Source organism: Dunckerocampus dactyliophorus, chromosome 4 (genome assembly GCF_027744805.1).
Source record: "Dunckerocampus dactyliophorus isolate RoL2022-P2 chromosome 4, RoL_Ddac_1.1, whole genome shotgun sequence".
NCBI lineage: Eukaryota > Metazoa > Chordata > Actinopteri > Syngnathiformes > Syngnathidae > Dunckerocampus > Dunckerocampus dactyliophorus.
Window position 1 is genome coordinate 14,973,476 of NC_072822.1, and position 14,907 is coordinate 14,988,382.

Below are 14,907 nucleotides of genomic sequence, written 5' to 3' on the forward strand. Positions count from 1 at the left end.
GTGTGTGTGTGTGTGTGTGTGTGTGTGTGTGTCGGTGGTGGAATGGAATGGAGGTGCTACCTTGGACAGATGATGCTCAGTGGAGAATCCCAGGCCGTAGACGGTGTTGGCTCGACTGTCCGCCCACTGGCCAAACTTCTGTGAGGTCTTTGTGAACGTCATGTTGGGACTGATGGTGCTGTTAATTATTGCCTGCAGCACAGAGGAAACCCACTTAATATATTTTAAATTAACTTACTATGGTGTGTTTAATGTCTGTCTGTGTCACATGCAGCGGCAGAGAGAGGTATTATTTCAGCTACAGAGTATTACTCATTTCATTAGGGACACCTGTACAATCTAAAGAGATCAAATACGTGTATTCCAAAAAACTGTATTGTAGGTGTTATTTGAACAACATGTTTTTTATTGTAGTTTTGGTTTGACCTAAAGCTAGAGCTCTTTCTAATACTGTATTTGATTTAGCAACAGGAGTGGGGGAAAATATTACATATTTGAAACACCAGTAGCAGTGCAGTTATACACTGCATTTAAAATGTTGGTACTGGTAAGTCGACAACGAACGCATCGTCTAGCATTCAGTCAGCCATCACTGTTTGGAAGATGTTGACAGTGCTGCTAATATTTATTACTCGGGATGCTCCGATCTGGGTTTTATCAGATTCCGATACCAATCATCCATGAGGGAGATCGGACGATACCGATACTGATGGATTAACTGTAGATTTTTCAATTTATTTATGTGGTATTGGCGCTGGTTTTGGGGCGCTGTTACACAATTCCAAGGCAAATAGGTAATTATTAAACTTTTGGGTCGATTGTCTTTTTTTTTGCCTTTATTTGTGTGAAACGATTTTTGTACTAATTGACACAAACCTGAATTTAATTTGATGCATGTTTTGGAGAACTGTAATACAAACACATGGGAAAGAAATTGTTCAATAATTTATTTTTTAGTTCAATATAACAACATTTACAGAATAAAATAATACAAATAAATAGGGATGCACCGCTCAATCAGCCATTGATCGGTATCGCGCCCGCTCACCCACCCCACCACACACTCTGAAAGGGGCGGGGGCTTTTTGTATTAATTAAATAGAAATTACGGTCAGGGACCTTGGAATTGTCCTGACTTTTCCCATTTATACGCCACCCATGACCAATAGCACTCATTATTCAGAAATAGAAAAATGTATAAGTAATCTATGTGATCGGTATCGGACGATTTCGCTCATAGATGATCGGTATCGGCAGGAGTCCAGGTTGCAGGGGTCTCCAACTTTCATCACTATTCGAGATGTCAACTGTTTGTGTTTTATTTGTGACTGGCAGCATTTAAATTGTACACTACTTTATTTACCAAGCAGATCGCCACTCAGCGTGGTCATCGTCTTTATGCTAATTTGTGGTCATTTGTCATTCTAGAAAACGGTATGAAGTCTGAATTGAACAGTTATAATAAAAAAAACTACTGAGAGTTGAAGCAAATATTCTTTGACCCGTTGGTGAGCTACTCTAAATCAGCTGGTATAGTATCATAATCATAAGGCTGGACACACTATGTGTTTATGTTCATTAAACAAACACACACAAATAGTGTTTTGAGGACAAGACACAATTAGTATAATGACAACAGGAGAGCAAAATTGTTCAGCGACACTTTAAAAAGTTAGCACGTACCCCATTAACGTGATATCCACTTATGTATAGCTCTTCCGTGGGGCAAAAACGAGCTTCAAGCTAACCGCATTTGTTTTAAAAACAAAATGTCACATTTGGAGTGCGAAGACAAGACGCTAGCAAGCTAGCTAACACTAGCCAGCAAGCCTGCTAGCTGCCGCAACTGACAGCTAGGCAAAGCGTGTACACAAAGATGCAAGATAAGTAGAACGGCAATAAGTTTGATAAGGGTGTGATCAAACACGCTGGCATCGATTGGCGTAGCCTGTGTCAATTTGTAAAAACTGAAGGTTTTATAGACGAGTTTTGCCGGTTTTTGTGGTCTTTGAACGGCATATGCCGATCACGTGTTTTTTACAGAAATCATCCAATATTGATCAGTGGCCAATCGATTGACGCATCCCTATTTATTACATCTCTTATTTCTGGTATTATCGTCGACAAAGAAGCTTAAAGCTGTAGACAGCATTGTGAGGTCAGACGTTATTTGTATACTGCATACTGTAGGCTTTGGTGAGCTAATGAGATTTGTTGACAGTGATGGAGAGGAACAAAATCATTTAAGTCTTCCATACTGTAATCCAACTACTTTAATGCAGAGCTAATTAACAGCTGATCAATCAGGGGCGGTGTTGTGGAACATTCCGATTAACTGACATCAATAAGGGTTATATTCAGCCTGCGTGAGAGTTACACAATGAGTTAATGCGATGGGCTACTAAATGTTGAAGCAACCTATCTATATAACCAAATACTGTCTGATTATTTAGCAGCACAGTGCATGAGTGGTTAGCAGTGTTGCCTTGGAACAAGAAAGTCATGGGTTAGAACGCTCTACTGAGCTGTCACAACATGCCCCACAGAAATACACTATTTGGACAAAGCCACTGAGACACACGCCCTAATCAATGAATTAATTTGGGTTGTGCACAACTCTTCGATGAGTTGGGTGTGGAAGAACCTGACCTTAACCCCACCAAACACCTTTGGTATAATTACAACTCTTTATGTTCTTCTATTTTTAATTCTAATTATTTTAATTTAAAGTATTGTAATACTTTTGTCCATATAGTACTGTATATTTCTTTTTAACGTCTTGATATGCATATACAGTATGTGCACATGCAAATAGAGTATTAATGTGCACACGGACACACACACAGACACAATGTAACACGAGCCACATGTCTTGTGACAGCATGCAGAGCTTTTTAAGAACATCTTGATGAAGCCAAGGCTTAAAGAAGGTACACAATTCATGCAGTAGAGGACGTAAGCCCACCTTGGTACCATCCAGGCTGATGATGCGGTAGACATTGCGCGTGCTGTCGTAGAAGTAGGACACGGTGACGGCGTGCTTGCTGGTGGGCAGCCAGTTCTTCTTGGTGTTGGGGTCAATTTGGAAGACGTGGGCCCGCGTGCTGTAGATGGGCTGCTCCCTGAAGGGGACAAAAAAGAAGTTGTGAACCTCTTTGTGCCGCAACACCAACGTCTCTCCGAACCCAACGCTTGCACCGAAGCTCCTGTTGTCCACCGGGGAGGCGGATCGCCCGGGCAACCGAATAACAAGCTCGCCCTCCTCCATATTTACAGAAAAAGAGACTCTAAGCCAAAATCGCTATGAATACACATTCTCCATGATGAGCAGGTGCATTCTTGACTGAGCGCATACAGTGCAGCAAAGTTTGATCATCATCATCCGGCTAACTGCAGTAATCTCAGTATTTGCCCTCTTTGCAGTCAGTGGCGGCTCTCTATGCGCTGATATGGGAATGTCTGCAGCTCTGAGCAAGGGTCACACAGGGGAGAAAAGAGAGCGTTTAAGGCTAAATATAGACAGGAGGCCACGCTTTACTGCCAAAGACACACCCCGCAGGACTGCACTTTCCACATGTGTGTATATATAAACAAAGAAAAGTACACCTCTCCAAGCAATACTTCTTAATAGTTTGATTAAACTTTCTGGTAGGACTCGAGCCCTTAGTTCCCCATGAATCCTAGCGCATCTGGAAAGTATTCACAGTGCTTGACTTTTTCCACTTTTTGTTACGTCACAGCCTTATTCCAAAATTGAACAAACTCATTTTTTTCTGTAATAATACTAGCTTTAGGTCTTTCGTCACTTTGCAGATGTCATTTATATCTACATTGAACAGTTTTGGTCCCAGTATTGACCCCTGAGGTACACAGCAAGATACATTTAAACAATCGGATGTATATTCTCCTAACTTCACATATTGCCTAAGGAGCTGTTTACCCGGTTCAGTACTAGCCCTCTGATTCCATACCTTTCTAGTTTGTTAATTAAGATATTGTGATTAATTTATTGAATGCTTTTGTTAAATCCATAAATACTGCAGCTGCGCACTCTCTACAGCATTGGTAATTTTCTCGGTTATATCGATGAGTGCCATGGATGTTGAAAGTAGCTAGTTTTGTATCCGTATTGGCTGTCCACAAGTAATTCATTCTTATTTATAATTTTTTCCAACCTGTTGTTGAATAGCTTTTTAATGATTTTTGAAAATTGTGCCAATAAAGAAGCTGGTCGGTAGTAGGGGTGGTGGAAATAATCGATTCTTAGATGCATCGCGATGCATACATTGATGATCATTAATCGATTAATAAATGTCAATATCGATGCTGACGGAACAAAAAAAAAGGGAATAAAAAGGTAGAAAGTGGAAGTGCCGCCTGGACAGGTAATGGTGGTGCACCTAAGTGTAATGGGCGCCACACACAGGCGACAAACAACTGCGCTTGGCGAAAACTCATCGCCAATGCCTAGAAAACCCTGCAGGCGGGTGGTGACCAGCTACACTTCTTCAGAAAAGAGCCAAACTTTCCATTCCCACTAAAATGGAGGACCACCTCTAGCTTAGAACCGGGCTATTTAGTTACGTAAATTGATCTGGGTGCCACATTTCTCCATTCACTATTATTCTCAACAAAAGCCTCTGCCCTATCATTAATCTTTTACTTCATCAAATGGCTAACATAGCCATAAACAAGTCATAAAGCCATGCAGTCATACATTACAACAGAAGCACTAATCATAGATCCTACACCTGACTGGACCACTCTGCAGTTTTTCAGGATCTACTGCTAAAATGCTAGTCAAAGATCCTCTATATGAGATTAGCGCTCTGCTGTTTTTAAGGACCTACTACAAAAACGCAAGTCAAATATCCTCGGAATGATAGGAGTGCTCCACAGAAATGCAATCTGTTGCAAAAACGTTAGTTTGGAACTGAATGTGTGGGCCAATCTGATGTGATTCAAGGACCCCAGTTGAATGGCTTTAGTATACAACATACTGTAACTTTGAGGGACAGGGACTATACCTGCCTTTTTATTTCTTCCTACAGTAAAATAATGTTGGATTTCTGCCAGTGTAGCTTCTACATGCATGATCAAAGCTCCATGATGGATTCGACTGGCTGACTGACTTAATTCCTTATTGACCTCTGTATGACACCCAAAGTAGAGTCTAGAATGATGCTTGCTAGTCGTGTTGGTCAACACATGAAAGTCTTTGGACCATCCATTCACTCTCTAATGTATTCCTTGCATTTAACCACTGACAATGCCCTCATCTCTTTCTAGCATTGTTTTGCTTTTCGGGGAGTATCTACAGTCAGAGTCAGTGCGCTCACACGCACACACACGCACACACACACACACACACAGGGTGCAGGGGGAGATATTCTGAGCTGGCAGTGCTGGCAGAGCGGGAGATAGAGAAGTGCTTACACTGCACTGAGGGGTGATGGGGGACATCAAAGGCTTGCTGTATAAATGAATATTAAAATTCAGCAGCAGTACCCCTCCTGTGTGTGATTAGCCCAGACTGGGAAAGACAGAACAACATGGAGACAGGGGGGAAGTTAGTCTGGAGGAGCACGGTGGGGGAATGAGGAGCGCATAGGAAGTGTGAGAGCGAATTTGGGCTGATTACTGCTCCTGCACAAAGCTGCTTGCGGAGTGCAAATTATCATAATCATGGACAGCAGTGCAAGTGGCGGAACTGTGAGTCATTTCAAGCGTGCACACATCACACAAGCGCGGCCTGTCTGTGTGATCTGTGCAATAGCTGCTTGGCAACTGGCGTCCTCTCGCATTGCATAATTCGACAAAAGCTGTGGCTAATTTGGCGCCGCTTGTCGCTTACTTGTGTGTGCATCAAATACAACATTCCTACACTTTGATTCTCACATGAATGCAGGCGCCAAAGAGTTTTGTTCCAATATGACACCCACCAGTTGTCAAAAAAAAGTACTCACTCCTACACTACACTGATTCTAATGATTTCGATAACAGCTTCTTTGCTTTATAATTATTACATTCACAAGACATTTGATCAAATGCAATACAAGAGATTCATAAGAACAAAGACAATGATGCTCATATGTTTGTTGTTGTGAGTGGTGTTTGCAGTGGTGGACATGTTTCTAATATTTTGCTCCTCTCATTTAGTTAAGTAATGAAAATATTAGATTTAGTACAAGAAGGTTATCGGAAGACTCGTTGGTTGTTGGTGGTGATGCAACAGTGAGTTTTAATAGTGATTTGGTTAACTTATTTTGAGACTTGTATGTAGCTGTCTTTCAGCATCTCGCAATGAGGGGTCACTACATCCTGCTATTTAGCCAAGCTTGGGACCAGTCCTGAAGAGCTCCAGTGACTGGAGTTAAGGTACTCACCAGAACGGAACCCATGCTGACTACAAATGTACATTGTTGTGTGTGTTATTGTATTTCCTTATAAAGGCTTTGTGGGTGTTTACTTTTGCCAATTACCTCCGCCAAGCGCAAAGTGCAAGCACAGTGCGGAGGTTATGTTTTTGCCGGCGTTTGTTTGTTTGTGTTCACAAGAACTAGAACATTTCTGGAATGGACTTGGATGAAATTGTCGGAAATGGGATAGGGAAGAACTGATTCAATTTTGAGGGTCATCCAGATCGGCGTCTGGATCCAGGAATTTTTTTAAGAGTTCTTTAACATTGCAAGATAGGACCATTTTTGGCATTTGTGCATATAACTCCATAAATGGTCAGAGCACAAAAATACAGGACAAGTTTCCAACAGGTTCTACAAAATAACAAAGAATGATCCAGATAATGCAATAATTCCGGATACTGTGATCCGGAATATGAAAAAATAGGGGACCTTTGGAATTTTCATCATCAGACGACAAAATAAGTTATAAACATGCAACAAGCACCATTATATATAGCCAAGACATTGTGGAATCTGGAGTGTGCCAACGGATTTGTTGCTTCTGCAAAAGCTATGGAGCTAGCTCCAGAAGAAAACAGCCAGTACGGAAAATGTGATTTTTGTGAATAACTACTGAACTAATATTGATATGATTATGAATGCAGTTGCCAATGGTATGTTTTCATGGTCACCAAAGGATGTCGATTAAATAAATGTAGGACTAATATTTATGCTATAAATCACAATATGGGGGGGAACTATGGCGCTTGGCGGAGGTTTGCACTCTCAGAGCGATTTTCTAGTTACGCCTGTAATTAATGAGAAAACGCACTTGAGAACATGCGTGCGAACAGTTCAGCAGGCTAACAACATTTCACAAATCCCACTTGGAGTTTTTCTTCAGCAGACCTCAGAAAAATGTAGGCACCTATTGGTAGATCAAAGACATTATAATGATGAAGATGTACTGTAATTGTATTTTAAATCCTACGATTTTTGCGGGTGTTCCGTTCAATTAAGACGCCCATAAAAATGTCTATTTTTGATACATAGCTTGCTCCCCACCCCTCCTAAACCCTCCTGCAATTGTTCACTCGCCACACAATCCAGGTTTAATCCCTTAATATGTCTCACACACTTATTAAACGCTTCACTTTTGCTTCGCAGCACACAACATAAGTGTTCCAGGGCCGCCGAAGAAAGTGTGACATCTCAACACTTGCCGAACAAACATTATCAGTGAAGTATAAAAACATAAACATGTGAAAATTGTGGACCGGTACATGTATGCTGTACATTTTACTTCTATTATCACATACTTATAAATTACTAGAGGCTACAGTGAATGAGATGTGTTTACTGTGGAAAAAACTGCCTATTTTCGAAGAAAAAAATTAAAATGTCAAATTTATTGTTTGACAAAAATCTGCAAATTTGCAGGGTCGCAATTGCCGAATCGTAAATGTGCAGGTATCCACTGTATAGGATTTTGCTACACGCCTAAATGTTAGCAAGTATTTTATGTGTTCTTAAGAAGAATATTACAAGTAAAAGTACGTTCTTAGAAAGTGCAACTTAAGACTACGTTTGTTCTTAAGAATAGGAGTGTGACAAAATACGTATTGTTGTACCAAACTATCGCAATATTTAACCTTATGATGGATTATCGATACGCTCTCGCCGCCTATTGTTTTTAAAAATATTATTAAAATATAGCCGCTGTAAATGTCTTTCACCGTTCCGCAGTGAGTCCAGTCACCGCTTTATATGTCATCCAGGAGAGGAGCAGAAAATTGGGCAGAAGTCACAGAAGAAGAAAAAACAAAACAATAGTGCCATGGCAGACTCAAGCGGTGAAGTTAAGCCATAAGATGCAGCAACATAGTTAAATGAAAAGTGAAATCAAAAGTGTGGACTCTCTTTGGCTTTTATAGTATGGATGGGACAAAACTGGATAAAGACTTTGTAGTATGTAAGAAGTGTCTCACAAAAATACGACAAACATGCACAGGCACCTCGTTCGTCACCACACTCCCTGAGCATGCGAAGAAAACTGTGCCTTGATTTTTCTATTGAAATGCTAAATGTTGTGTTTTTCAATCAAGGGTGTGTGTTTACTGTATTTGTCATGTTCTGCTGGAGCTGCTCTGCTGCCGCCTATCTGCTCTTTATTGTAGTGCACTGCTGATCCTGTCGGGACGGAGCTACCTGCGTGCACCTTTGAACAATTGTAATCAGGCCCTTCATAAGCCATGCTTGGACACTTACATGCTGCCAAGTTGTTGCAATTTCTATGCTAGCTTCCTGCTCAACCGTCTCCTGGTGTTGTGCTACCTTGCGTGTTTCTTGCTTTTTGGCCATTGGCCACCATTTTTTTTGTCTTTTTTTTTGAGTACCTTTTTCTGCTTAGCGTTTTCAGCAGCTCCTTTTGTTGTAGTTTTTATGCGTGGCTTTGCCTAGATTTTGTGTTATTCTTTGTTTTTCTACTCTTCTATTTTTCCCACTCTGTTTGAGTGCGCTTTTTGTTACTAAACCTTTTTTCTTCACCATCACTGTCGTCTATGCTTTGGGGTCCAACCACTGGCTACCCACCACCTCTTATTTTCTTTTATTGTCAACATTGTCCTCATGCTGCTTAACCTTTTCCAGGTCATTCCCGGTTTCTTTCCGGTGATTACGTTAAAACTAATATACTCCACTAAATATTTTTGCTACGCTTCTATTTGATAGATTAGATCTACTTGAGAGACATGTGATGCTAGTTTAAAATACTGTCACTGTCTGACACCTAAAATAAAATCTTGTTATATTGCACTAAAACAGTGTCATTGTTTTTGCACTATTGCTGTTTGTACTCTGCTGCAAAATATAAACTATGAAATGAATTTTTGGGGTTTTTGTTTCACCCTATCGCTGTATCGAGATATAATTGTCACTGTGAGCCATGTATCGCGTGTCGTATCGGGAGGTCCCCTGAGATTCCCAGCTCTACTTAAGAATTATTTGGAAACAGGGTCCTGTATTTTGAAATCCAAATAAATTGCATGCAACCCTTTAGGTTGCTTTCCACTTCATAGAAAAATCTGAGCGATCCTGTACATGAGATATGTTACTGGAAACAGAACTGACTAAGTACTTTCCTTGTTTGGGAACTTTCTTAAGGAGAGAGGGTTGCCTTCAGGGCATCCCACAGACACACATACACACACATTTACTGTTGCAGTGGTAGCGTCAGGTGTGCTGCAGGATCTTGAGGCACAGCAACCTTGTGGAACCACTTTCACTTTATCATGCAAAAGGCTGTGTGCTATTTTCTACTTGAGTGTGTCCCCTTTAACTATGCAGCTGCTCCTCTTTCTGCAGAAACACAAGCGTTACATAAAAGTGGTCCATCCCATGAGAGCTCACTTTCCCTTGACACCTTGACCTCCACCCAGCACCCAAGAGGTTTTCCATCTTTAAGGAGCTTTAATTATTTTAAATTAATTCCACGGAGAAGAGCTATAAAGGGAATTGAACGTATGTTAGGCAGAGCAAGGTTATTAATGAGAGTTGCTGTATTTACTGCAAGTGCCTTAGATGACCTGTGTGTTGTGAAAAACACTTTCCCCAAAGACGTAACATATAGAGAGCGTCGAGGGATTGAGTGTATTTGCCCATTGGAAGAAAGAGCCATCTCCAGTTCTTGTCCTACATAAACATTCCCCTCATTTGACATTACCGTAAGCGCAGAAAGAGGCCTGGTACTAGACCAAGAAAGATGATGATGGACTGGTCTACAGCCAGAAAGTTATGCTCAGTAAGTCAGCTATTGTTCAATGATGACCCAATAAAAGTTACTTTTCCTGGTAGAAAGCAGCTACAGATTTGGATTTCCAAATCTTGGCAAGACCGTCACAGAAGATTTATTATCATATTGGGCACATTAGGGAGGCTGCTGTTTGACCAAGTGTTCGGAATAATGTACACAGTCAAATTACTCATGCATTTATTCGTCTCAGTCCACCAGAAATTAAATTATACTTCCTGCACATACCAGAGTCTCTGCTGAATTTGACCTCCAGACATTTAAGTTCCAAAGTCCCAATTGTTGTAAAATTGGTAGTTCGTTCCAGATCTTCATGAAATGTGAAATGTTTTTTGAAGCATTATCATCATGAGTGCCATCATCGTGAGACTTCTGCTAAATCACAGGAGACTTGGCCTATCTCCTGAGACTTAACTTAGGTCAGCGGTTCACAATTATTTTCTGTCATGTCTCCTAGTGAGAACCAGCATTGTTCAAGCATGAATAAAGACACTAACAGACCTGCTAACCTTTACGAAATGTGTATATAAGTATAGTATATGAGCATTTGTATATGAGTAATTTGTATATGTTCCCCCTGACCCAGGGGAGGGGAGGTCCTCCCCAATATTTGGTTCATTTTGTGTTTTCTAATTTTATATTTGACTCTTTTTCCAAAAGCAATGAACAGGAGGAAAGCTGTAATGATGACAATACAGTATCATTGACAAAGCAACTTATCACCAGCATTTTAACGGAAGTGCTGCTATTGTTATTATTCTGCTAAGCAATGTTTAGCGCTGACTCTGCTGACCATCTTTTTGTGAACGAAATACTTTGATTTGGATATTCTGTGACTGGTCTTGTGCATTTGAGTTCCAAGCGGGGACAAACACAGATCATTACCATTAAAGCCACAGACTCACAAAATTGTGTTCAGGCTTACTCAAATTCATCAAGGCTAAATTTGGGGCAACACATTTTAAATGCATAATTGTGGGACCTCTGAGACTTATTAAAAAATTGTTGAATAATAGTATAACACAATCAAACTGCAGTTTTCGCACACTCGGTATTCGTTTTGCTAAATTTTTGCCAGATTTCTACACTGTCTTAAGTTTACATACAGTATTGTACGTAAAAAACATGTCTACTTGCCCTGTACTGTATCGTTGCGCAAAATCAAGTGCCCAAAGAAAGCATCTTACACGTTGCTGACTCACTGTCCATGCATTTTTTAGAGTGGGATTGCTAAATAACCTGCCATTGGGGCAATGAAAGTTGCAAGTGCTAGAAATTTGATAAAGAAGGTGAGAAACACTTTTGAATTCGGCCTCGCCAAGATGTACGGGAAGTTCGCATTAACAATAAATTCAATGAATTCCTCATTTATAACTATTTTGCATTGTTTTCTGCAAGTAAAACAATAATTATTGTCAATAAAATGTATTTATTGTTAATATTTGTGGATGTCTGGAATGCATTCATTGGATTTACATTATTTCAAATGGGAAAACTGGCCTTGGTTTTATTTTGGAACATATTCATGACGAAAACCGAGGTTCCGCCGTACGGGACTTTTAATAAATTATATTTGGAGGGGGTTAGCTGACCTGTTGCCATGACAACAAACATTGACTGTCATGTTCTTCTCATTCGTTGACATGGTTTTAATGGTTAATTTATTTTGAACGTGCATACATGTTCCATTGGAATTCATCATGTTACAATTCACAATTCCATTTGTCCAAAAACGAGTAGGAAAAAGCAAAGCTTATATACTGTAATCCTATCCCCTATCCGTTTCACATCAACCCCCAATACATTTGTTCACCTCCTGTATTCTACATGTACCCTTTACTCATACTCTGAGGCTTTGTATTGAATCACTAGAGTGCAATGTAAAATGCGACCTTACTGTAATTGTGTCGACTACACTAGCAGACAGCTTTAGAAACCCATCCGCCCAAATAAATATTTGTAAGCGAGTCGTCACTAAAACGTGATCATGTTCCATTGTGGATCAATTGACTTGAGTCAGTTGCATAACACAAACTTAGTCACCAGCATGACGCTGGGTGGGAGACTGCTGGATGGATGGAAGGATGGATGGATGATGCGCTGCCTACATTGTGGGTGGTGTGAATGCGTGCCTGAGAAGCCTTCTGTGTATTATAGCTAATGCAGGAGTTTTGGATGAAATAGCACACATGCCTGGCACCATATTATCAACCTCCTGCGGTGTCATTAATCCCAATAAACTGTGGGAGACATCTGTTAATGAAAGGAAGGCCTGGTGAGGGTTATGGACCACTGGGCTCGAGATGGGGCGGCGTGAGGCATGAAAATGAGCACTGTTGCGCACCGAGCAGGTACGTCGCGCTTGGTGGGTGCTTGTTGTCGGAGATATTTAAGGTCACAGCTGCTGCCATGGAGACAGGATGCCACTATGTATCACAAGAGTAGTGTGCAGCACTCCAGCTACTTTGATCCCCCGCATCTAACGACCCGGAACAGGATGTACAGAACGTTACAGCGCAGACATCTGAGAATATTGGCGAACAAATGATGTTGTTGCTTATGTCACTGTTTAAATATTACATAACTGTCTATGTCTATATTGTCGGCTGGGATAACAGAGCCTCATAGCACGGATGGCATTATTACCTCCACCAAGGAGGTTTTTATGTTTGTGCATCACTTCCTGTCTGCAGTTTTTGACATAGGAGAACAGCTTTATTTTGAATGATTCTTAAGACGTTAGCATTGAATTAAACATTTAAATTTTAAACCTTATCGCTTTGTGTCTAATCTTATAAGATTTCAATTGAATTTGCTACGCGAAAGCAGCAGGCCGCACGGTGGCCCAGTGGTTAGCATGTTGGCCACACAGTCAGGAGATCGGGAAGACCTGGGTTAGAATCTCCGCTCTGTGTGGAGTCTGCATCTTCTCTGTCTGTGGGTTTTCTTCCAAAAATTAATTAATTGGTGACTCTAAATTGTTCATAGGTGTGAATGTGAGTGTGAATGGTTGTTTGTCCATATGTGGCGACCAGTCCCGAAGTCAGCTGGGTAGGCTCTAATGAGGATAAGCGGCACAGAAAATGGACGGATGGATGTGAAAGCAGCATCAGAAGCTGTAACGCCAAAAATAGTTGCATCCAGATGTGATCCAGAAGTCAAAATCTTAGGTGCACCTTTCAGACAAATGTATGTGACAGTGTCAATCAAAACTGAGGGTTATTCTTGTATTTGTTCTCATTAGATCGTAAAAGTGGTCATAATGTAATGTGATGGGAAAAAAACATTTTGGACTTCTGTTTTGTTCTGCTTTGGGAACAAGGATTAGCGTCCTCAAACTTAGATAATGAAGTAACTTTCCATGTCGGGCCTCAAGTCTGTCATAATCCAGTTAATTGCAAAACCATTTTCTGATGACAAACCACATCAGCTTGACATGAACCTGAAGGGGCACCCTTTTTTTTTTACATACATATTAGATGCATGCATGCAGTTTTCCCTTGCTGTGTTTTGCACGTCCATGGAGGCTAGTGTGAACCAAGCTGTGATAATAATCACTTACCCCATTGTTGAGGCTGAAATGCTAGGCGACTTGAGCGCCGATGCGTTCCTCTGGTTAACAAGAAGAAATTTGTCTTGAAAAAGATGCTGCGTATATATGAAGATGTTGTCTACGCTGCAGCCTCCCCTCTAGATCACCGTCGGTTGCGTCTGCAGGAATGTGATGACAAGTGCTCCATCCCCCGCGGCTGTCACTGCGTGGATCCACGCAGAAACGTCGCCGTGCGCATGGCACCGTATCCTAGTCTCTTCCTCTGGGTGCTCCGGCGGCGGTGCTGGAGCTGGGAGATCCGAAAGGCAGTCAATGACAGATCCAAGCTGGAGGATGAGGCGGAGGAGGAAGAGGAGGAGGGTGGAGAAGCCTTGCTGCGTGGACTGGGAAAGACAAACCAGAGGCAGAAGATACACGGCAGCATATCCGCTGTCCACCCGCCTCCTTCTCCCTTATTACCATTGGCTCACAGGCTACACCCCCACTGTGTGCCCACACGTTAGTATTAGTGCAGCTGTCTAACTAAGCTCATTGCTGCGCTGCTCTCGTCTGCACCCTGCAGTTGCTGCACTATATATTATTTATTGTCGCAATGCTAAACTGTGGAGACGTCTGCATGAATTAAAAACGCAATACCGAAAGGTGTAGCGTATTGATTTGGCTTTCACATCTGGTTGCTAATAATGATGATGCACCCGCCTCCATCCCATGGAGCAGTGTGTCACTATTGAACTTCCGACGTCACTGCACTGCAGTGACGTCACTAGGCGCGCAAGAGACTGATCGTTCCTTTTTGAGACATTGTGGTGACCATGCTTATTGGAAAGTACAGAACACATACAAAATATGGATTTTATAACATGTCACGTCATCTTTCACAGTCTAAATAATACTGATGGAAGAGAACGTTTCTATCAGTTAATTAGTCAGCGGTTTAATTTAGCCTTGCTGGTAACATGTTTGTCTCTTTAATGCTAATGAGCTGAGTTTCTCCAGTTTCCAACAGTGTGTGGCTTCAAAAAGTGCTATTGTCATGCTACACTTGTTGTAGATGCCAGATATCACATACGACATGGTAGCATTAAGGAGTGGGACAGGTGGTCATTAACGTTAGCAACATTAGCATAGCTATGTGTGAGCTACAC

At 41.2% G+C, this 14,907-nt stretch overlaps 1 protein-coding gene across 3 annotated transcripts in view; it reads right to left on the bottom strand.

Moving 5' to 3' along the window:
- The window catches only part of homer1b (homer scaffold protein 1b), a 33,905-nt gene extending 19,655 nt beyond the window's left edge, over positions 1–14,250 (bottom strand). The window contains exons 1-3 of one of the 3 annotated variants that reach the window (XM_054772246.1): positions 13,772–14,250; positions 2,966–3,122; positions 61–192 (exon numbers count right to left, since the gene is read on the bottom strand). In XM_054772246.1, the coding sequence (XP_054628221.1) occupies positions 61–192; positions 2,966–3,122; positions 13,772–13,776 (294 nt within the window). In that variant the 5' untranslated portion in view covers positions 13,777–14,250. Of the gene's footprint in view, positions 1–60; positions 193–2,965; positions 3,461–13,771 lie in introns of those variants that run through there. The other 2 variants (XM_054772247.1, XM_054772245.1) reach the window with 2 other exon arrangements.
- Between the last annotated feature and the right edge of the window lie 657 nt (positions 14,251–14,907).